At 46.7% G+C, this 23,071-nt stretch overlaps 2 protein-coding genes across 2 annotated transcripts in view; both read right to left on the bottom strand.

Moving 5' to 3' along the window:
- Positions 1–12,499, bottom strand: part of TUBA8 (tubulin alpha 8) — a 32,867-nt gene extending 20,368 nt beyond the window's left edge. The window contains exon 1 of the mRNA XM_087443005.1: positions 12,377–12,499. Within this exon, the coding sequence (XP_087299131.1) occupies positions 12,377–12,499 (123 nt within the window). The remainder of the gene's footprint in view (positions 1–12,376) is intronic.
- Positions 12,500–12,533: 34 nt separating this feature from the next.
- PEX26 (peroxisomal biogenesis factor 26) lies at positions 12,534–21,839 on the bottom strand. The gene is made up of 5 exons (XM_004438845.3): positions 21,358–21,839; positions 20,136–20,276; positions 19,392–19,687; positions 17,997–18,143; positions 12,534–15,514 (listed from the first exon to the last, which is right to left on the bottom strand). The coding sequence occupies exons 1-5, from the start codon at positions 21,585–21,587 to the stop codon at positions 15,411–15,413; spliced, it is 918 nt and encodes a 305-aa protein (XP_004438902.2). The 5' UTR covers positions 21,588–21,839; the 3' UTR covers positions 12,534–15,410.
- Positions 21,840–23,071: the final 1,232 nt, after the last annotated feature.

Below are 23,071 nucleotides of genomic sequence, written 5' to 3'. Positions count from 1 at the left end.
AAAAGTACCTAGTTGAGTGCATCAAAGTTACTCAGTAAACATTGCTGAATAAACTGATTTTTCGAGTTCTCTTTGTGAACCAGCAAATACCTTATGAACACGTTCTTAATGTCTTGGGATAAAAATGATAAGGACAATGCTAGTGATTATGATTGTATTCAATTGCCTATCATTATGGTGATGCCTTTTGAACCTCATCATCTTTCTGTATATGGTGTTTAGGGCTGGAGGGAGCCATGACTACACCATAAATGCGGGATATAGCATCTTTTGGTTCCAGGGAGATAAGAAGAAGGATAGCTGTTATGGACTGAATTGTGTCCCCCCAAGTTCATATGTTGAAGCTTTAACCCTCAGTGTGACTGTAGTTGGAGACAGAGTCTTTAGAAGGTAATTAAGGTTAAATGAGGTCATAAGAGTGGGGCCCTGATCCAATAGGACTGGTGTCCTTATAAGAGATACCAGGAGTGCACGTGCACAGAGGAAGGCCATGTGAGAACACAGAGAGAGGGTGGTTGTCTACAAGCCACAAAGAGAGGCCTCAGCAGAGACTGACCCTGCTGGACCTTAATCTTGCACTTCCAGCCTCCAGAACTGTAAGAAAATTAATTTCTGTGGGTTAAGCCACCCACTGTGTGGTATTTTGTTATGGCAGCTGGAGCAGACTAAGACAGGAGCCTTAGAGTTTGGAATAAAAAAAGGTTTACTTCTTTTTGGTTTTTAAGCCCTCTGTCTTACAATTATTTGACTTGTGGCAACCCAGATCTCATTGATACTTCTCCCATTCCACCTCCATCCTATGCCTTTCTCCCTGAGTAGAAGTTTGGAAAGAAGGAAGGACATGTTTTTTTAGTCCTGTGATGGTTAATTTTATGTGTCAACTTTAAAGATCTGTTAATTTCCAGGCACCCACACAGCTGGGGTGAGCCTGTGAATTCCAAAGAGCAAACATTTGGTCAAACATTATTCTGGATGTGTCTGTGAGGGTATTTCTGAATGAGATTAACATTTAAATCACAGACTTGAGTAAGGCAGATTGCCCTCCGTAATGTGGGTGGGCCTTGTCCAATCAGTTGAAGACTCGAATAGAACAAAAATGCTGAGTAAGAGGGAATGGCTGCCTGCCTGACTGCTTGAGCTGGGACATCAGTCTTCTCCTGCCCTCAGACTGGAATTTATACCCTCAGCTCTCCTGGGTCTCCAGCTTGCTGACTGCAAATCTTGGGACTTCTCAGCCTCCATAATCACGTGAGCCAATTGCTTCTCTCTCCCTCTCTCTAGACATAGATAGACATAGACATAGACATAGACATATACACATATACATATACATATAGAATAGGATATATCTCCTATTGGTTCTGTTTCTCTGGAGAACCCTGACAAATACAATCCCCTTTTTGCAGGTGGTAAAACTGAAGTCAAATCTGGGCTATTTATGAGAAAGCAATCGCATACAATGTGATTTAGGCCTTGTAAAGAAATAACTCCACCTCCACTACATTCCAGGTACTATGTGTGAACATATTTCTTCTTGCATGAGTTTTTGTGCTGTGGGGTCACATTCTCAAATACAGTATACTGATAGCCTAAAAAGTTGAGCCACACCCATTTGCATAGGGGGTAATGTAATTTCTATCAATCACCCAGGAGAAGAGTTAGTCTTCATGATATTTATATACCTATTATTTATACACTATCCTGACACTGAGCACTTTCTATGTGCTAAACACTGTGTTAAGGGCTTACCTCTTTTACTCCTCACAACAAACCTGTGAAATTAAAATTTCTATTATCCCCATTTTACAGATGAAGAATTTTGAGATTTAGAAATGTTAACTCTTATTCCTGATCACACAACCGGTAAGAGATGGAGCTGGGGTTTGCACTCAGGGAGTCTGACGCCAGAGGCTGAGCTCAGATGTTTAATCATCACCTGTAAACTGGAACTGGAAGGACAAACCTGAGATACGGAGGGCTTGTCTTCGTTCTCTTATCTTAGACTTCAAGAGTCCACATTCCTAGGGTGGTGCTCTAGTGGGTGGGTATTAAAGACAGAGTTTACCAGGTGGGGGGAAACTGGGAGCCCAGTGGAAGAGACACAAGAAAGATCTGTTAATTTCCAGGCACCTACACTGCTGGGGTGAGCCTGGAATTCCAAAGAGCAAACTATATTTTATAATCAGATTATCTGAATGTAGGTTGTCAGTGCAAATGATCCATAACCAATCTATAAATCAAAATTGGGGTGAGTTTACCATGAGCCAGATCTGAGGACCATATAGCCCGGGAGAGTCCTTTCACAAAGGAAGGGAGCACTCCAAAGAAGTGGGGTGTACAGAGTGGTTATATACCGTCAAAAAGCATGTATCACATATGATTGGAATGTCCCTTTTACAATAATCACGAGATTGCTGTGCTGGCATTTCCTCGAATACAGCAGGTCAGCAATCAATCCCTAGCCTAGGGAAAGATGCTTGTCCTTAAGGAAATGCCAATGTGGGGAAATTTGCATCCTTATCTTTTTTTTTTTTTTAAAGATTTTATTTATTTATTTTTCCCCCCCAAAGCCCCAGTAGATAGTTGTATGTCATAGCTGCACATCCTTCCAGTTGCTGTATGTGGGACGCGGCCCCAGCATAGCCGGAGAAGCGGTGCGCGCCCAGGATCCGAACCCGGGCCGCCAGCAGCGGAGCGCACGCACTTAACCGCTAAGCCACGGGGCCGGCCCTACATCCTTATCTTTAAGGGCATTGTTCGTGTCTTTGTGACACAGTAAATACTTAAAGCAGATATACAATGCATGCTCAATGGTCATGTCAGGCCCTTTTGGAAAAACAAGTTCAGGCCGAATTAGTTTTATACCAAATGGCTTCCTCATATATTCCGATATATCCTATTGCTTGTCATTTATTTATCAAGGTACTTGCCGTATTTATTTAACTTTGGTTACCCCTAGCCCTAAGTACACTCACATTTAAATATTAATATGCCAAGCTTGTTTCTCATATGCTGCAGGGCACTAAGAGAAAGGGAGGGTAGGCATTTTTTGCCACAGTAATCACAGATAAAGTGAGGGCTGCATGGTTGCAGCAGCCATAATCATCAAGAGACCACCAGAGAAAAGGTGAATCTCGGGACAAATTTGGAGCCACACAATCCAGCTGGCCCTTCTCCCAGGCCAGTCTCCTTCCAAAACCAACCTTGGAGAGTCTGGGTTGTTTTGTCTTCAGTTGGGGCAGGCAATATTTTCCTACTGGCCGTGATTCTTCCCTCCACTCCTCCCAATGGGTTGATGTCAGAAATGGCACATTTCAGAGCATTGTCTCTATAGCTTCACCTTTGATGCTTGTTAAACTCACCTCCCCTGGGAGGGGGCAACCCTTTAGGCTAACATCAGTGGGTCACGTAGAACTCAGCAGAAAGAGAAGGCAGTGAGAACATGAGGCAGTGGGTGCTTAGGTTGGGGGTCCAGGACAGACTAGCACAGTGCAGAGAATGCTGAGGTTGGGGAACTAAGAAAAAACTCATCTCCTTCATAAATTGGCCCAAGCTGATCAGAGGCCAGCGCTGAAGCCTTTACCTTCACTGCCTCTAAGGCTCTGTTACAGACCAAGTAACCACCTGCTTCAGCTGCCAGCTCCTAAGACAGCACCAAAAGATCTTGTGGGATAAAGTGGCACCGGAGGAAAGACGAAGCAGTCGGGTCATTATCTTCTTCTCTCCAAGGCCTTGGTATTCTGTACAGAGTTAATTCTTCACTTGTTGGTTATTTCCCTCCTGTCAGACACTGAAACAATTGGTTGAATTATCTCTTTTTTGTTTTTTCAATTATTTCACGTATTGCTATGGGAATGCAAAGTGATCCGGTCTTTCTGGACCACACCCTGGCAGTATGTTAAACAAACTAGAAAACTGTTCTCACCATTTATGTTGCAAATCCCCTTGGGAAAACTATCCCAAGAAAATAACCCACAAGGAAAATAATGGTACTATTTTATGGCATTTTCATATGCAATCTGTTAGAGCTGTTATATAAGCAAAAAGCTGGAAAAAAACTGAAACAGCTGACAAACACTGCACAGGGAGTCAGGGGTTTAAGTGTGGCCCCCAGAAGATATGTCCACTCAAAACCTCAGACCGTCGCCTTATTTAGAATAAGGGTCTTTGCAGATGTAATTAAGGATCTCAAGATGAGATTATCCTGGATTAATGTGGGTCCTAAAGTCAATGACAAGTGCCCTTATAGGAGACAGACAAGGAGAAGACGCAGAGACACAGAAGAAGGCCAAGTGAAGATGAAGACAGAGACTGGAGTCATGCTGCCGCAAGCCCAGCATGCCTAGAGCCACCAGAAGCTGGAAGACCCCATGCAAGGATCTCCCCAGTGCCCTCAGAGCGAGACACCGTGATTTTGGACTTCTAGCCTCCAGAGCAGTGAGAGAATAAATTTCTGTTGTTTTAAGCCACCCAGTTTGTGGCAATTTATTACAGCAGCCACAGGAAACAAATACATATAGTAAGGAAGTAGACAATGTTGGACACTGAATAGATGATGATAGTAGTTGGAAAACCGCAGAACTCAAAGTAGTAGATATGGATTTATAATGAACAAATATGACTGTACATCGAAGAGAAAATAGAGATAATTTCACTTTCATGGGTTTTCTTTAACAGGGTTGTTTGAATGAATAGAAAGCATTTCCTGTCTTACAGACCTGAAACCATAAAACTCCTGGAAGAAAATACAGGCAGTACGCTCTTTGACATCAGTCTTAGCAGCATCCTTTCAAATACCACGTCTACTCAGGCAAGGGAAACAAAAGAAAAAATAAACAAATGGGACTTCATCAGACTAAAGAGCTTCCACAAGGCAAAGGAAACCATGAACAAAATGATAAGAGGACCCATCAACTAGGAGAAAATATTTGCAAATCATATATCCAACAAGGGGTTAATTTCCAAAATATATAAAGAACTCATAAAACTCAACAACAAAAAAACAAACAGGGGCCGGCCCCGTGGTGTAGTGGTTAAGTGCGCGTGCTCTGCTGCTGGCGGCCCGGGTTCGGATCCAGGATGCGCGCCGATGCACACTTGTCAGGCCATGCTGTGGCGTCGTCCCATATAAAGTGGAGGAAGATGGGCACAGATGTTAGCCCAGGGCCAGTCTTCCTCAGCAAAAAGAGGAGGACTGGCATGGATGTTAGCTCAGGGCTGATCTTCCTCACAAAAAAAAACAACAACCTGATGAAAAAATGGGCAGAGGGGGCTAGCCCTGTGGCCTGGTGGTTGAGTTCGGCACACTCCACTTCAGCAGCCCAGGTTCAGATCCTGGGTGCGGACCTATACCACTCATTGGCCATGTTGTGGCAACAACCCACATATAAAGTGGAAGAAGACTGGCACAGATGTTAGCTCAAGGCAAATCTTCCTCAGCAAAAAGAAAAAATGGGCAGAGGATATGAACAGATTTTTTTTTTTTTTTGGTGAGGAAGATTGGCCCTGAGCTAACATCTATTGCCAATCTTCCTCTTTTTGCTTGAGGAAGACTGTCCCTGAGCTAACGTCTGTATCAGTCTTCCTCTATTTTTTGTATATAGGATGCCGCCACAGCATGGCTTGATGAGCGGTGCGTAGGTCCACACCAGGGATCCGTGTCAGTGAAACCTGGGCTGCCAAATTGGAACATACGAACTTAACTCCTACACCACTGGGCTGGCCCCTAAACAGACATTTTTCAAAAGAAGATATACAGATGGCCAACAAGCACATGAAAAGATGTTCAACATCACTAATCATCAGGGAAATGCAAATCAAAACTACAATGAGATATCACCTTACACCCGTTAGAATGGCTATAATCACCAAGACAAAAAGTAACAAATGTTGGAGAGGATGTGGAGAAAAGGGAACACTCATACGCTGCTGGTGGGAATGCAAACTGGTGCAGCCACAATGGAAAACAGTATGGAGATTCCTCAAATAATTAAAAATAGAAATACCCTATGATCCAGCTATCCCACTACTGGGAATCTATCCAACGAACCTGAAATCAACAATCCAAAGAGACTTATGCACCTCTATGTCCATTGCAGCATTATTCACAATAGTAAAGACGTGGAAGCAACCCAACTGGCCATCAACAGATGAATGGATAAAGAAGATGTGGTATATATATACAATGGAATACTACTCAGCCATAAAAAAAGACAAAATCATCTCATTTGCAACAACATGGATGGACCTTGAGGGTATGATGTTAAGAGAAATAAGCCAGAGAGAGAAAGACAACCACCACATGATTTCACTCCTATGTGGAAGAATAACAAACACATGGATAAAGAGAACAGGTTAGTGGTTACCAGGGGCTAAGGGGGTTGGGGATGGGCATAAGGGATAAAGGGGCACATATGTATGGTGACGGATAAATAATAATGTACCCTTGCAATTTCACAATGTTATAATCCGTTATGTTCTCAATAAAAGAATTTCTCTAAAAACTATATGAATGTACTGCATGTTCAGCAAATTAAATATATTCTTCAATGAACTTCTGTTCTGTCCCGTTCGTGGATTTCATGATCTCCTGGGTGACAATTAGTTGTTTCAGAGGTGCTAAAGACAATGGCTGAAAGACATGCCCTGTTAATCCTCCCAGGAAGCACATGAAGTTTTACAAGGCTTTTTTGGAGAAACAAGGTCTAAACCCAATGGAGTAATTTTGCTGTATAAGTGGGAGTGTGGACTTAGTGCTTCTCTAAGTAAGTAGAGTCATCTGCAAACATTAGTTCCCATGCTGAGAACCTGGCAATCGGGAGGCTACCTTTTTTGTGGTACGATGTATATGTGATTCTGGATTCTAGCACTCCTGACTCTCCCCTCCCACATCCCACACTTAATCAAAGGCAACAATAATAACAGCTAGCACCTGCTCCTTCTATGCCACGCACTTGAAGTGTTCACATGTTAGTACCATTTAATCCTCACAACAAACCCATGAAGTAATGCAATTATTATCTTCATTTTACAGATAAAGAAACTAAGGCACAAGAAAGATGACTTGCCCAAGGTCAAAGTAGGGGAGCCAACATATGAACTCAGGCATCATGGTCCCAGGGTCCACACTCCCACTTATACAGCAAAATTACTCCATTGGGTTTAGACCTTGTTTCTCCAAAAAAGCCTTGTAAAACTTCATGTGCTTCCTGGGAGGATTAACAGGGCATGTCTTTCAGCCATTGTCTTTAGCACCTCTGAAACAACTAATTGTCACCCAGGAGATCATGAAATCCACGAACGGGACAGAACAGTAATTAGTCCTAAGACAAGAGGGGGTAGAATCCTCAGAATGTTCCAGAGCAGTGGGTACCTGCTGGGAGTAGGCTGCTATCCTTCTCCCAGAGCCCAAATGTGCAGGGAGACTTGGAATGGGTAGAGTGACCCTTCTAGAGTAACAAGGCAATTTTAGCCGCTCTCCAGCTTTGCAATGGACGAGGAAGGGTGAGCAGAACTCTCAGACAACACTTTGAAAGGGGTCAGAGACACAGAGTGGCTTCCTTTCAGAGAAAGCACTCCATTCCTTGGGATCTGGCTGAGGCTGCTGGTAACCAAGAGCTTGTCTTACCGTGCATCATCCGATGGAACCACCAGCTTGTATTTATATCTACACCGAAGGACACCCACCTGGCTGTCTTTGTCATCACTGGTACATTTGAAAACGAACACTGCCTGCTCTTTCCCTCCACAATGAGCCAAGCAATGACACAGCTAAAACAGATGCCAAAGCACTGTGTCCTTCCTCCTCCCCAACCTCCACCTCCACAGCCCTGACACTTGCCTTGGGCTCACCAACTTTTGATGCTTCTATTTCTTCCTTCCTTAATTCCCAAGGCTAAATCCAAGTTCATCCAACAAACCTACATTACATGGCCTCTTACATGCATCGCCTCATTCTAGGTGTTGTAGGGGATATAAGAACATGAATGCTGGTGCCAGTCTGCCCAGGTTCAGATCCCAGCTCTACCACTTAATAGCTGTGGGACAATTGGGCAAGTTACTTAACCCCTCTGTGTCTGTTTTGTTGTCTCTTAAATAGATATGATAATATCTATCTCGTTGGTTTGTTATAAGATTCAATTAGTTAATATATGTAACGTGCTTAGAATGGTGCCTGGCCCATTGTAAGTACCTTACAAATGTTAGCTATTGTTATTAGCATTTGAAGACATGGTTCCTGCCCCACACAAAAGGCTTTTATCAATTTGGAGAGACAAGCTATGACCCCCTAAAACGGTTAAAGAACAAAACAAGTATTTACTGACTTAGTGAAATGAAACGTTTGGCTATTAAGTGCAAGAGACTGGCTAAAAAGAGAAATATCATTGTAAGAGTGCCAGTGGCCAGCGAAGGCTTCATAGATGGAGACATCTGACTGAGCAGTAAGTTGAGATCTGAAGGATAAACCGACTAGGGAAACACGAAGTACAAGGGAGAACATAGGGCTTGAGTGGGTTGGGGGTTGAAGCCAATCAGCAATAAGAACGAAGGCCAAGACTCTGGGTAGGGGACTTGAGGAGGGGAGAAGGAATGTGGATCCAGGTTTTCTCTGCAGTTGGAAATATAATTAGACAAACCCTGGAGGTGAGAGACGGAGTTGGAGACTGGGTGTCATTCAGATAAAGGAGATAGTTGAATCCATGAAACGAGAAAAACTTGCCAAGAGAGAACAGGTAGAAAGAGAAGAGCTGTGGGCAGAGCCCTTAAGGGTACACTCACTCCAAGTTTGAAGGTGAAAGAACAAGAGAAGCCAGCTGAAGAGACACAAAAGGAGTCAGAGAAGTTAGAGACAGAGCAAGGAGCCAAAGAAGGGATGATGCTCTACCACATTCGGAAAACAAGCCTTTTACATAAAAGGATAAATGTCTTTTTCTAGAACTTAATGTATCTCTGAGGGTGAGAACCTGTTGGTTACATTGTAAAGACCATACAATTTGGTTTTCTACCCAAGGAACTTCTCCATATATATAATGTTGATGTTATTGTTAAAGTGACTTTTTTCTATACTTTGGCCAAAATCCTTTTGTTTTTCAACCAAGTCTCCAAACATTATCTTATACTTATCAGTTCCTGCCTCAGATAGTACAAAAGTGACAAGGAGATGTTAAAAGTTTCAAAAAGACTGCTGAAAAATAGGAGGTGGGAAATAGTGTTCAATAGGAGCTCGGGTCAGGATTAAAATTAGAAGTAGGTCTGGGCCGGCCCGGTGGCAGAGCGGTTAAGTTTGTGTGCTCTGCTTCGGCGGCCCAGGGTTTGCTGGTTCAGATCCTGGGCGCAGACCTATGTGCCACTCATCAAGCCATGCTGTGGTGGCGTCCTACACAGAGCAACTTGAAGGATGTACAACTATGACATACAACTATCTACTGGGGCTTTGGGGAGAAAAAAAGAAAAAAGAAAAAAAAAAAGGAGGAAGGTTGGCAATAGATGTTAGCTCAGGGCCAATCTTCCTCAAAAAAAAAAAAAAAGCATTTCTTAAAAATAAAAATTAGAAATGGGTCATAAAACCCGAACCCCACCTATTAGGATCTGGCCCTGTTGGGGAAAGTGGGCACCAGTAGGCATTCCACATTCTACTTATACCTCCAGCTCTTCAGCCACCACAGAAAAAGAACAGAGTGCTCCAGTCTCTTCTCCCCCAACCCACCCTCTCCTAGATCATCTCCTCTCTTTAGTAGAGGACTCCTAGCTGAGCCAGTTAGTCCCTCTCATGCACAAACAGGTTTGTCTGTGTCGATGTAAATAATCCATAACCAATCTATAAATCAAAATTGGGGTGAGTTTATTATGAGCCAACTTTTGAGGACCATGGCCCTAGGCCTTCCTTCCCTAAGGAAGGAAGGGCACCAAAGAAGTAGGGTGTACAGAGCGGTTATATACCGTCAAAGAGCATGTATCACATCAGATTGCAGTGTCCCTTTTACAATAGCCACAAGATCACCCTGCCAGGTTGTCCTATATTTTTTTTTTTTAAGATTTTTATTTATTTATTTTTTTCCCCAAAGCCCCAGTAGATAGTTGTATGTCATAGCTGCACATGCTTCTAGTTGCTGTATGTGGGACGCGGCCTCAGCATAGCCAGAGAAGCGGTGCGTTGGTGCGCGCCCAGGATCCGAACCCGGGCCGCTAGCAGCGGAGCGCGCGCACTTAACCGCTAAGCCACGGGGCCGGCCCTAGGTTGTCCTATATATAGCTATTGATGGACACAGCAGGGAGCAGCTCTGCTGTCTCGATGGGCGTGGCTGGTGTCAGGTCTGTTGTCTCGAGCTGGGTGGTCACAGGATGAGTGCAGCAATCAAATCCTAGCCTAGGGAGAAATGCTTATCCTTAAGGAAATACCAACGTGGGGGGAAGTTGCATCATTATCTTAAGGGCATTTACTCTTCTCTTTGGGACATGGTAAAGCAGATACACAACGCATGCTTGAAGGCAACAGGCCCTGTTGGAAACACAAACTCAGGCCGAATTAGTTTTACCCCACATGGCTTCCTCAGGTGCTCCAATATATCTTATCGCTCGCCATTTATTTATCATCTGCAAACAGGCATTTTTTTCACAGGTTCTCAAGCAGCTGGGCTACCAAGAGGGTTGGATATTTAAAAAAATAAAACTAAAAGAAAATCAACTAATATTAGCAGTAGTTATCTCTGAGTGGTGGGATCACAAGTCCCATGTTTGCTTTTAGGCAATTTTTAAGTATTTTCTAAAACATATATACACTGGTTTAAGACATGAAAAATATTTATCAACAGGCCGAGAGGCTGGAAAACAATATCTGGATCCCTACTTCATCACTGGAGGAATGGCACAGACAGGGACTTCATAGGCTGCTAAAGGTATTGTGCCCATTGCCTTTAATTTAGCTTCTTACAGTCCAAAACACTAAGGTTTCTAGAGGCAGAGAAGTAAAAGGGCCCTACCATAAACACTCCATGTATTAAGTTCCAAAGAGGTGCTACGCCAGGGTGGTGAGGGAGGCCTTGGCCAGCCTGCAGGAAGCTTGCCTAACTAATCCAGAGAGTAAAATTAGCAGAATGACAGCAGGCCCCACCTGTGGGTGCCAGAGGTAGAAGTCCACTAGCCTAGAGGCTTCATGCAAGGGAAGAGGCTGAGCTAGTGGATAGGGGCCCTATTTGCAATTCATCTCAGGCCTTTCTTTCTGCCCTTTTTCTGGCTGATTTAACCAGATGGCAGAGGCTGCTTGAGTCCCATTCCAGACTAAGAAAAAAATGGAGTGTTCAGACCGTGAAAGGGCCCGCTCTTATCTCCCCACTGTGGCTGCAGTAATGACCAGGCAGGCTGAACAGACTGCTGTGTTTGCCAGGAAGCATAGTAAAGAGGCATGACCATTACATGTTAATCTTAAACCCAGGGTTGCTGTGCTTCTAAGCTTAGGAGAGGGCAGAGAGGTTTCGGTATATAAAAAAGGAAAGGGTGCAGGGGTTCAAACCCTGTGAGCCTCTCAGACAATGGAATACCATGTAGCTAATAAGAAAGAGGCAGCTCTCCATGAGTTGATAAGGAACAAACATCCAAGATTAATTACGTTTTTAAAAAGTGCGGCACAGTGTGTGGTATGCCATCACTTGTGTAAGAGAAAGAAAAGCTTAATATCAGAGATTAGCTCTGGAAGGATAAACAGACTGGCACCAGTGGTGGCCTCTGGGCAGCAAACTGGGAGATGTGAATTAGAGTGGAAAAAAGACTTTCTTTTCCATGACTTCCCTCTTGTAACTTCTGAATTCTGGACCATATATATAAAACTCAAATATATTTTTAAAACAGTCTGCATACACACGTGCAAACACCTGCACAAAGCTATGAAATCATTCCTCAGTCCCTTCAAACTCCCTTTCTGGGAGCAGAACCCGACATCCTCCTCCAGCACCATCTGTTCTGTGGCCCGCCTACCTCCATCCCTGTGATGACGCACAGTAGCCTAATTTCTGCTCTCCACCTCACTCCATCTTTCCCAGCCTCCCATCTGATCACAGAAGAGTATACCCGTTACTGCTCTCCTTAGCATCCCTAAATTTTAAAGTATCTGTTCTATGTTGTATCCTCTCAGAACCCTGTAATCAACTAGCTCCAGCTGAAGTCACCCCTCCCAGACACACTTGCATAATAACAATGAACTTCAGGCAGAGAGTGACTGATTTTACGGGCAAGTGAGTCAGAATCGCGGGGAAGAGAAAGGAACACTAGAGTCGAGGGTCAGCAGACCTTGGTCTTCTTTAGGCTATGTGACTTGGGGCAAATCTCTTTTTCCTTAACTTAAAGAGAAGGGGGCTATAACAAATGATCGTTCCAGACCTACCATCCTCAAAATTCCACGTGCCTCTCTGATTTCCATCCGCTCTGAACTTGACGTGTACTGGCTGTGTTCAACAGCGCTGTCTGACAGAAATATAATGCAAGCCATAGATGTCATTTTAAACATTCTAGCAGGCCCACCAAAAAAGAAACAAGCGAAATTAATTTTAATAATAGATTTTATTTAACCCAATATATCCAAAATATTGTCATTTCAACATGCCATCAATATAGAAATTATTGTTTCCATTCCTTGTTTAGCACTAAGTCTTCGAGAGCTGGTGTGTATTTTACATTTACAGGACATCTGGATTTAGACCAGCTACACTTCAAGTGCTCAAAAGCCACATGTGGCCAATGGCTAGCGTGGTGGACAGCACAGCACTTAAACGTCTTAACAAGGAAGGCCTCACTCTGCTCCTGACCCCATTAAGCCCAGAATTAAAGATACTGATCTGAGTACCAGCCTGCATCCTCAGGAAAGGGCACCGTCATCGGAGCAGTCTTGGCTCTGAGTTCCTTGTCTGACTAGGAGGACAACTCTGAAGAGTTCAAAACAAACGTAAAACGGAGGACCTAGAGGCCTAGAAGCAGAACAGTACTGGGGAACTTCAGGGCAGAGAACAGAAAAGTGAGCTGGGCAGCCAGGTCTTCTGTATCCTCAGAGTTTCACAATACAAAATCCACACGCTCACCAAAAGCACACAGATCTCTTGTCATGTCAGTCATATCAACTCATTCATTTAAACACCTCTGAACACCTCTAATCCCCAGGCACTCGGCTGGGCAATGGGGATACAGCTAGCCCTCACAGGAGCTCTTACTTGGGGCAGGATAACACACTAAGCACTTCATAAAGATCTCATTTACTCATCCAAAAGTCCCTATGAGAAAAGAACTAAATTACAGATGAGAACCCTGAGGCTGAGAGGTGCAATCCCTTTCTAGCAGCCACACACCTTGTGAGAGGCGGAGCAGGGATCCAGACCCGACCGCAAACACTGCAACAAGCCACACTCCTCGCTTCAGGGGGCTCACAGTTACTGGAGGCAACAAAGAATTTCACAATTATAAGGCCACTGGGTCCTATCACAGAAGGGATATGAAATAGGGGCCTGGAAGCAGGGAACATGGGGAAAGGATTCCCAGAGGTAACCCTTGAGTAAGTCTGGAAGGTTGAGGAGCTCACCAAGCAAAAAGGGAGGCCAGACCTTCCAGAGGGAATAGCAGGTATGAAAGGCACAGAAGTGTGGGGGAGCACACAGTGTTCAGAGACTGTGACTGGCTAAGCAGACGGAGGGCAGCGTGCATACAGAACAGAGGCCCCATATGAAAGTGGAGGTGTCAGCCCAAACCAGTGCATAAGGGGCCTTCAATTCCATGAAGAAGAATCTGGGTTTTACCCTGGAGGCCATGGGAAGTCGTTAAGGAGTTTTATCTAGGGTAGTGAACAGGACCAGATTGTCATTTTAAGAAATCATTCTGAAGGAGAGAGATCTCAAAGCTTACCTGCCTCCCTTCCTCTCCCCAGGGTTCTTAACTATTTAAAAGCCCATATGTTTCCTACAGAGTTGGACCACACCCCAGGGACTTAATTTCCCAAGGGCCTGTGAAGTTTACTTACTCTACCCATCTTACTAAAGAGAAGTTGTTGACTTGCAACTCCTAAAAATCAGCCTATGAAAAGCTACCATATTTTTGGCATCATCACTGCCGGAGGTCCCAGCAGGGGTAGTTTGCTGGCCTTCAGCTGCAGAAAGGCTGGCTCCTGCTGGAAGCCTTTCACACCCTGACAGCAGTTCTACATTTACTTGCACAGAGACATGTAAGACTCTTATAGCCAGTGACAGAAAACAGTGAAACATTCAGCTACTCAAACGCTCAAGCCCCAATGCCTCCTCCCCACAACAATGAATAAAATTGTTCATTGCCTTCAAAACCCATGTCTCCCCTTTGCCCAACCCCTCCGCACACGGCTTCTAGCTCACCTGATTACCCAGTTCCATTTTCAGCTCATCAGGCTCTGAGGCTGGCCTACTTTCCAAGGCCCCACGAGCAGAAAAACTTGTGCATTATACAAACAATAGAATATAACTAGAACAACAAGATATAGAAAGGGAGGAACCAGCAACCAAGGAGGCATACCAAGGAGGCAAGGACACAGGCAGAACCTGGTCCAAAAGCTATCAGACAAGGTACAAAACTACTACTGCAGAGCAGGGAGAAAGGGCTGACAGCAGGGAAAGGGCAGGAGACACACCGAGTGTAATAGAGCAGGGCTTGGCCACTGACAACCTGGAAAACTGAGCTGAAGCCTGAGAGGCACCACACAAGATCACTTACCCAGTGAGGGGAGCTGAGCAGCCTTACTTTGTTTTCAGTGGTCACCCAGGTGGTTCTGAAAGCCAGGCCCTGGTCTGAACAGAGAGAGGGCCCAAGCAGCTTTGAGCCTATCGCAAAACCATGGGAACGGAATACTGATAAATAGCTAAACCAGATCTGTGGAGAGGAGCACAGAAAAGAAAGAGGCTTTCTCAGATCTCACTCTGACTACTCAAGTGCCTGCCCTGTAGGGCGATTTTCAGAGGTAAGTTTTTCAAGGAAGTGAAAGGCCAAGGATCACTCCATCAGACTGGACTTCCTGAACTTCCAGTTTCATTAACACCCTGACCTGAAAAATCCACCCTGTGCCTTTGCCAAAAAGATGGAATGTTCATGAATGCACTCTCCTTTCCCAAACTCCTCCTTCACAAGGGGCCTCTGGGAATACGGGGGGACTCTTCTGGAGGACTTGTGCTCTCTGGTCCCACTCTGTTTCCACATTACCTACCAACACAAGCCCAAGTGTGGTGCGAGGGAGAGAGCATTCAGGCAGCAAGATACAGTTCACCTGACTGGATCAGCTCTTTCTAGAATCAGGCTGGCTCCACTCCTACAGGGAACCAGCCAGCAAAACAAATAGGCTGACACGGATGAGTTACTCTGCTTCTGTCGCCGCAGACGTGAGGGGCAGAGGTGAGGTGAGTGAGGAAGACCCCTCAGTCGTGGATGGGAAGCTGGCCGAGAGGACGAAACACGGCCTCCCGGATCCGATGGAAGAGCTGAGCCAGCTTGTAGAGGAAGGGCAGGGAAGAAGGAGAAGCTGCAGGGAAAAGGAAAGACTGTGGTCAGTGTGCTTCCCTCCCTCCCACCACACGCAGCCCCACGTCCCATCCCTTGGAAACTCTATCGCCTTTGGAGAAGGCATGATTTTTTTAAAGCGTATTTTGATGCCTAATGATAGTTGCTCCTCCTCCCCTCCCCAACAATAAAGAATTTCACTTTCTCTAGGATATATCCTCTGGGATATATTTTCTTTACTTGGATTACAGTGACCGTAAGTTTGCTGATCCAAATTTATTATGTTTTAATCCAACTTTTTGAAATACAAAAACTGGTAATGGTGGCTACCTCTGGGAGGTAAATTTGGGAACAGACTTTTCATTACATTCCTTTTTGCATCTTTTAAATTTAGAGCTAGTGACAGTATTACCTATTTTTATCATAAGTTAATTATATTGAAAAAAAAGTGAAGCAAAAGCTACCTCTTTGGAATTAAAGCTGAGCTGGTTTGTTTGTTTTCCTTATTTGAATTACTGATTTTTTTAACTGATTTTTTTTCTTTCCTAAAAAGAAAAATGTTATTTCTCACAGAAAGCTATTGACAATCTGCCCTCTTTATATCCTTTCTACCGAGTTCTAATTGTGGTCCAGTCGTGGGTTCTCCACTCCCAAGCCACCACCACTGCAATAAGTCAAGACTGCCACCAACAGTCAGGGCCGTTGGGCCAGGGCACTTTCAAGAAGCTCTGAGGGGGCCGGCCCAGTGGCGCAGCGGTTAAGTGCGCGCGCTCCACTTCAGCAGCCCGGAGTTCACAGGTTCGGATCCCGGGCACGCACCAATGCACCGCTTGTCAGGCCATGCTGTGGCGGCGTCCCATATAAAGTGGAGGAAGATGGGCACGGATGTTAGCTCGGGGCCAATCTTTCTCAAGAAAAACGAGGAGGACTGGCACCAGATGTTAGCTCAGGGCTAGTCCTCCTCACAAAAAAAAAAAAAGAAGAAGCTCTGAGCACCCTTAGAAACAGCAAGTTCAAATGGCCCCTTGCCATCCCCACTTAGGAGACCAGATTTTATGAGACTAAAGGGCTTATAAGAACCATAAAAAAATTCTCTAAATTTTTATCAAGTCTCTGGAACAAAGTAGAAAGTTAGAGGGTGGATAGGAATGAACACAAACTACCCTTAGCTTTCCTGAGAGCTAATGAGGGACTCTTCCTAAAGCAGACAGAGCTGTTCAGTGGGCACTCCTGCTCAGTGTTCAGCAAAGGGGTTAAAAGACGCCTGTGAGCTGTGCACAAAGAGCTCACGGAAGGAGAGAGAGGGGCATGGGGACGCGGGAGGATCTAAAGATTAAACCAAGAACCAGCAGTTTTGAAAATTGACAAATTGTTTGTGTAACCCTGGGCTAGCCACTTTTCTCTCTGGTTCCGAGGTTTCCCACCCAAAAGACAAAAATGAAGGGACTGGAATAAGGGTTTCCAGTTTTCCCTTCAGTTTTGTTTTGTTTTGTTTTGCTGAGGAAGATTCACCCTGACCTAACATCTACACCAATCTTCCCCAATTTTCTATGTGAGCCACCACCATAGCATGGCCACTGAGAGACGAGTGGTGTAGGTCCGAACCCGGGATCCAAACCCAGGCCGCCAAAGCAGAGCGCACCAAACTTAACCACTAGGCCACGGGGCCGACCCCTTTCCCTTCAGTTTTGAAAGTTATACAATTCTATTCTAAATCTAAATTCATGAGAAGAGTAGAGATTAGATCATAACTCACACAGAGTAACACACAAAAACCTAAAATAGTGAGGGCCTAACCTTTGGCCCAATGCTCACCCGTCTGAGGAGTTAATCCTCAGGAAACAACAAGGTCATTCCCAGTAGCACTTAGGAAGCTCATGTCTGCTTCACAGCACGGCAGAAAACAGTAAGAAATAATCAAATGTCCAACAATAGGGAGCTATTAAATCAATTATGGAAGCTTCTATAAATTGGAATATTATTTAGCCACCTAAAGCTATGTTTTAAAGAATATTTATGACATGCAAAATTGTATCTATATCCATAGAAAAAGACTTAAAGTATAACCATTACAATAGCAGGCATATAGGTGATTTCTGTTTTCTTCTTTATACTTTTCTATATTTTCCACATTTTCTAAAATGTATACGTATTTCTACAATTTAATATGCTTTAAATTAACACAAATTTTTTTAGACATTATGATAAGATTTTCTCTTTTAAATTCTGAGGTTCTACTCAGTGTTCACCCCTGGATACAGTAGATAATTAAACAGCCCAGAGTCAACATTCAAGGGTGAACAGGGTAGAGTGGATTTTCTCCAGATTGCTCTCATGGACTCCTTCTAGGTGGGCTGGGGCTGACTCTTGCTCGGGTCCAGCAACCGCTCCTTCTAGAAGAGACTCAGGAGGTAGCTCCATCCCCTGGAGGGTTCCCATGGGCCCAGCTCCTGTCAACTGCCACTTCCCCAGGAAGGGTGGGAGGGGAGGCAGGCTTCACTTACCTGGATCAAACCTTGCCACCAAGAGGCAGAGGATCAAGGCGGCCAGGAGGCTCTTTTTGAAGGGCAGGGAAAAGAAGTGGCTCACTGCAAAGTCCCAAAGCCGGCGAAGCAACAGCAATAGTGACAGAAACTTGTGGAAGAAGGAGCCTGCCCAGGGAGACAGAGCATAACTTCAGAAGAAGTCATGAGAATCAGCTTCCCTGCTTCTGAGCTTTGAGCTTGATGGTAAGAGTAGAGCAAAAGGGACAGAACTTGGCATCAAACCCCTTTCCTCCCCTTCCTCCCCAGGGAGTGGAGGGGCAGAGGGTTTGGGTAGCCACAGGGAATCCCTGAAGCCAACAACCTATTTGTAAAGAAGTGATCCTATCTCAACAAGTGCATGTTCTTAAGCACCCAAAAGAAAACATTTTGGAGAACAGGATTACAGTCTCCTAATAGCTGAAGGGCTTTCATGTAAAAAAGGGATTAGGCCTATTGTATACATTACCAAGAGAAAAAACAAGGATCAGTGGGCAAAAAATACCAGGAGAAAAACTTAAATTCAGCATCAGGAAGAACTTCCCTACAGAGCTATCCATAGATGGAATGAGCTGCTTCGGGAGCTGGTGAATTTTCTGTCCTGGGAAGTATTCATATACAGACCAGATGGTCACTCGAGGGAAAGCGATGAGAAGGATTCAAGGTCCAGGGAGGGGTCTGGAGTAGAGGACCTTTAAAGTCTCTTTGTAACAAAACAACTCCCACACCCAACCAAACCCTGTGTAGGTACCCTGTGCTAGCCACGTGTACGGTGGTGGGTCTTCAAGCGGTTTCCCTATAGAAGCCATTTTGTAAAACTGCACTCTAACGGGCAGAGGTGGGCTGCCTCTGAACGGGGTGGACACCAATCACTGAAGAAGACACCCAAGAGGTCTAGTAAGTGCAGGCAGACAGGATGCTGGACGGGGGGCCCAAGCTGAGGAAAAGTACTTTTTATCTCATAAGTCAAGTTATAATCTTAGTTGCTTATCTTCCTTTGACTATCCCCAAGCATACCTCAGCTGTGTCTGTCTTTGGGCCAGCATTTAGAGGAGTAACACCCCACCCAGGCCAGCATGGTGGAGGCAAGAGACCTAATGAGAGGATTCCAAGGAGAAGGTGACTTTCAGGAGACAAGAGTCAAGGTTCTGAGACCAGGCACCACCTCCCCATACAGAGATTCTCCTTCCAATGCCAAGTTCAGAGGATCAGGGCTTGGCTTTTTAAGCAAGTCAACAGGTTTCCTATTCTGTGATTTGGATGTTACTCATACAAAGAATTGCTGGCAAGCTCCCCAGAACATCACGATGGACCCCAAGGTCCAGGGGAAAGTCCACAACTCCACTTTACAGAGGCCACAGAAGGATAATGTCCTACCTTGCTGGTTTAGTTTCTGGGCCTCCTCAGAGCCAGAGCGTTGGTGTCTCTGCTGTTGCCTTGCTGTGCTAATGGCCTGGAGTGCGTCCAGCCGCTGCTCATCACTGAAGGCTGCAGAGCCCACCACCAGCTCCTCAGCCTCCGACAGGCAGCCCAGAGGCAGCAGAACCCGCTGCAGGTGAAGTTCTGCCAAGGCTCTGTATTCTGGAAGGCCCTGATTGTCTGGGTCTTGGAGCCAGGCACTGACCACTTCCAGCATGGCTCCAGGCTCTTGCATTTTGCTGTATAAAAGAACACTGCAGCCCCAAATAACACAATCCCCCAAAAAAGAACAGTCAGTGCTCCACCTCTCAAAACCTCTACACTTCTCCTATCCAACCCCTCCCCCAGCCCCAGCCCTTCCCTATCGGATGCTGACACTGATAAGAATTAGGAACTCCTAAGAAGTAGCAAGAAGCTCTCTCAGCTGACACACTCCACTTCTGTCATCCCACTGCACATCTATTCCCAGTGTCCCCTCTCTTTCTCTTTTCCCTACCCCACTCTTAAATTCTTCTTTCCTCTTCCTTTATTGCTATGTTTTGAGGTCTGGGGAAAAAAACAAAAAAAAACAAGGAAAGAATTCGATTTGGAGGGAAATGGCAGGGAAGTGGAAGAGAGGAGCTATTAGGCACTGATTCAGGAGATGGTGTGAAAACGCTCTTGTTCCTGGACGGATGCAGCGAGTCAGCGATAAGGACCTACCACAGCTCCAGGACTCTGGGGGGCAGCTCTTCAGGAACCTGGTAATACTGAAGGACCCAGGACAGCACTTCCCGCCACCGATTCATTTCTGCCAGGGCCTGGATCCCCACAACACAGAGGGAGCATTTCACCTCCGAGGAGCTGCCAGCAGAAGAACCAGTTCCGGTTTAGCAGTGTTTCCCCTCCACTTCCGTTCCCACCTGCACTCTGCGACTGTTCTCCCCAGCTCCCAACTCAGCAGCCATCACTTCTACCCTCCCCAGCAGCCTTCAAGCGGCCTTACCACTTCAATTGCTCTCGTGCGCCCCGACACAGAGAAAACTGCCCTTTTTCCCAGGAGTTAAAAATTTCTGTAAACCTTCTAGAGGGAAAACAACTGTTGCCCAACACACATCTTTGTATCCAGGTAAAATCGGGCTTAAATTAACAGGAAGGGTTCATTTAATCCTCAGGGGAAAAGGACACCGTGCGGCACCCGCGCGCAGCGCAGCGAGCTGGAGCGGAGCCCGCCGAGGCCGGCACCCGGCGCAGGTTAACAACGCCACCACTGGCCGTGCAGCGCCACCTAGTGCGCACCTCCAGGCACCAGCATCTCAGCCTTCAGCATTGACCCCGTCAGCCCCTACCAACCCCTAAAAACACAGCCAGGGCTCCCCAGCTCCTCCGCCTCCGGGGTCAGCTTTGACTATTCTACCCACCACCTCCCTAGTGTGGCCTAACGCAACTTTACAATCCATAGGGAAACGATGCCCTCAACTACCGGAAGAGGCTAGCAGCGTTAGAAAGAGCAACGCAGGGCCAAGGTTTTCTTCGGATTCTTTAATCCAATCCTTCAACAGGACCAGAACACTACTCCTGCCCTGTACCCCATTCCCATTCATCAGCCAAGGTCAGAAGCGAACAACTCGGGGGAGGGCCGTGTACCTAGGAGAGGACTTCCACCAGCTGCTTACTGAAATAATGTGACACTACCTTCCCGTCAGGCCATGCTACACTGGAACAGGGTTGCCACTAAGCTGTCACACGACTTGCCCACTTCTTCCTCACTGTGCAGTGCCTCAGTTTCCCCCTCTGTAGAATGGAAACAAGATGACCAACCAGGCTTTCCGAGAGGACCACTAACGAAATCCAGGCGCACGGTTCCTGGCGAGCAGCCCGGGAACGGCCCCTCCCGGACCCGCGTCCCTCCCCACGGTCCCGGAACGCACGGCGCCACACGTACGTGCCCGCGGGCTGCTCCGCCGGGGCGCCGTCGGCCAGGGCCCGCCGGGCGCGCTCGCAGGCGTGCAGCGCCGCCGCGAAGTCCAGGTGCACCACCAGGAGGTCGGCCGCCTCCTCCAGCAGGGCCGCGGCCGCCGACGGGACCGGGGCGGCGCGCACCGGCTCGCTGCTCCGCAGGGGCCCCCCGAGCGCCCTGGGCGGGGCCGCAGGGGTCGGGGAGTCGCTCCTCATGCCGGCCGGGGCTCAGGCCCCGTCTCCCCGCGCGTCGGAGCGGCCGCCGCGCCGGCCTAGGACAAAAGCCGGAGTTCTCATTCCTCGAGCGCTCCCCGAGGCCGCGTCCGGGGAAGGAAGAGGAGGGGACTGTGTCTACGGTTCAGCCTGGACCTGCGGAACAGCCACAGCACGCAGTACCCGCCCTAGCACCTCTGGCTCACGACACAGACCGATACCCACTAGCCCCGGGAGCGCCGCCCCGGGTTCCTTCTACGAACAGGGCCGCTCAACGCAGGCGCGTCGGCGCGGGGCAGTCTGGGAGTTGTAGTTCCCCGCTCCCCGGGGGGCAGACCTCTTGATGCCGATGGCGGCGTTCGGGCTACAGGCCCGACGGTGCCGCGCCGTAGAAACCGTCACCGTCCCGGGAGAAAACAAGCGGGCACAACCGCTTCGGCATCGGGCGACAGCAAAGCGGAGGCTGTGGTGAGACGAGGAGGTCCCGTCATTAACCAGTTCCGGCAGGGGCCGGACAGAAGAAATCCCAGTAATGGGAGTGGAGCTGCGTGATGGCTCTGAGGCCGAGCGTCTGCCGCGATCGCAGTGAGGACGGGCGGAGGGCCGGCCGGGGAAGGCACGACGACGCCAGGGCTGGCCCTTCCCCGGGCCGCTTCGCCGTCGCGGGCCCAGCTCCCCTGCCTGTGCGTGCCGGGCCTGGCGCGGGGCGGCCATCCCCTTTCGTTCTTGCCTCGGCCCTGGGAGTTAAGGACGACTGTGGCCCCGCTTTACGACGGAGGAAATTGGGGCTGTTTTAAATAATTTGCTGAAGGTCACACAACTAGTAAGTGACAAAAACGAGGTCAATCCAAGGCTCTTTTGGCACAGAGGCATATATTTAACGACTATTCTGTTATCAGGACAGGACGAAGTCTATCCTTCCTATTCGGGGCATTCGCAAGCATCGCACAAGCAGGTGACACGAGCTCATTGGGCCCTCGTGGTCTCATATAAAATAGAGACAGTATGAAAACCGAGGCCAGACAGTGTGTATCACAATTTATAATAAAGTACTGGAGCAGAGAAATTATTTGATAAATTATAGCTCCAGTAATAATTGGTAAATTATTGTACACATACATAAATTACATTTATTATTATATTCTGTGCTTCACTCGGGCTTTGCCGTGCCTTCCAAGTTTATACCAAACCCTCTCAGCTTTACCTTCTCCCCAGTTCCCTACCTTTTGAACTCTCTCCAAAGGTTCCCTAGAATTGTTTACCCCCCTGGGATTAGATTAGACAGGCCAGGCTCAGGTGAGTGGCTGCTCAGCGCATACATTCCCTTCTCAGCAGACACACCCAGCTGCAGGGCTTCCATCTCGCTGCAGAAAGTCCTCATGGAAAGCTGAGGCAGAAACATCAGACCCATCAGACTCTGGGGAAAGAAAAGTACGGACACTGTCATCAATATAAGGTGATAAAGCCAGGACTTCACTTTTTCCACA

Source organism: Ceratotherium simum, chromosome 17 (assembly GCF_057802395.1).
Source record: "Ceratotherium simum simum isolate JZ-2026a chromosome 17, ASM5780239v1, whole genome shotgun sequence".
Taxonomy (NCBI): domain Eukaryota; kingdom Metazoa; phylum Chordata; class Mammalia; order Perissodactyla; family Rhinocerotidae; genus Ceratotherium; species Ceratotherium simum.
This window is presented reverse-complemented; position numbering and strand designations above follow the sequence as displayed.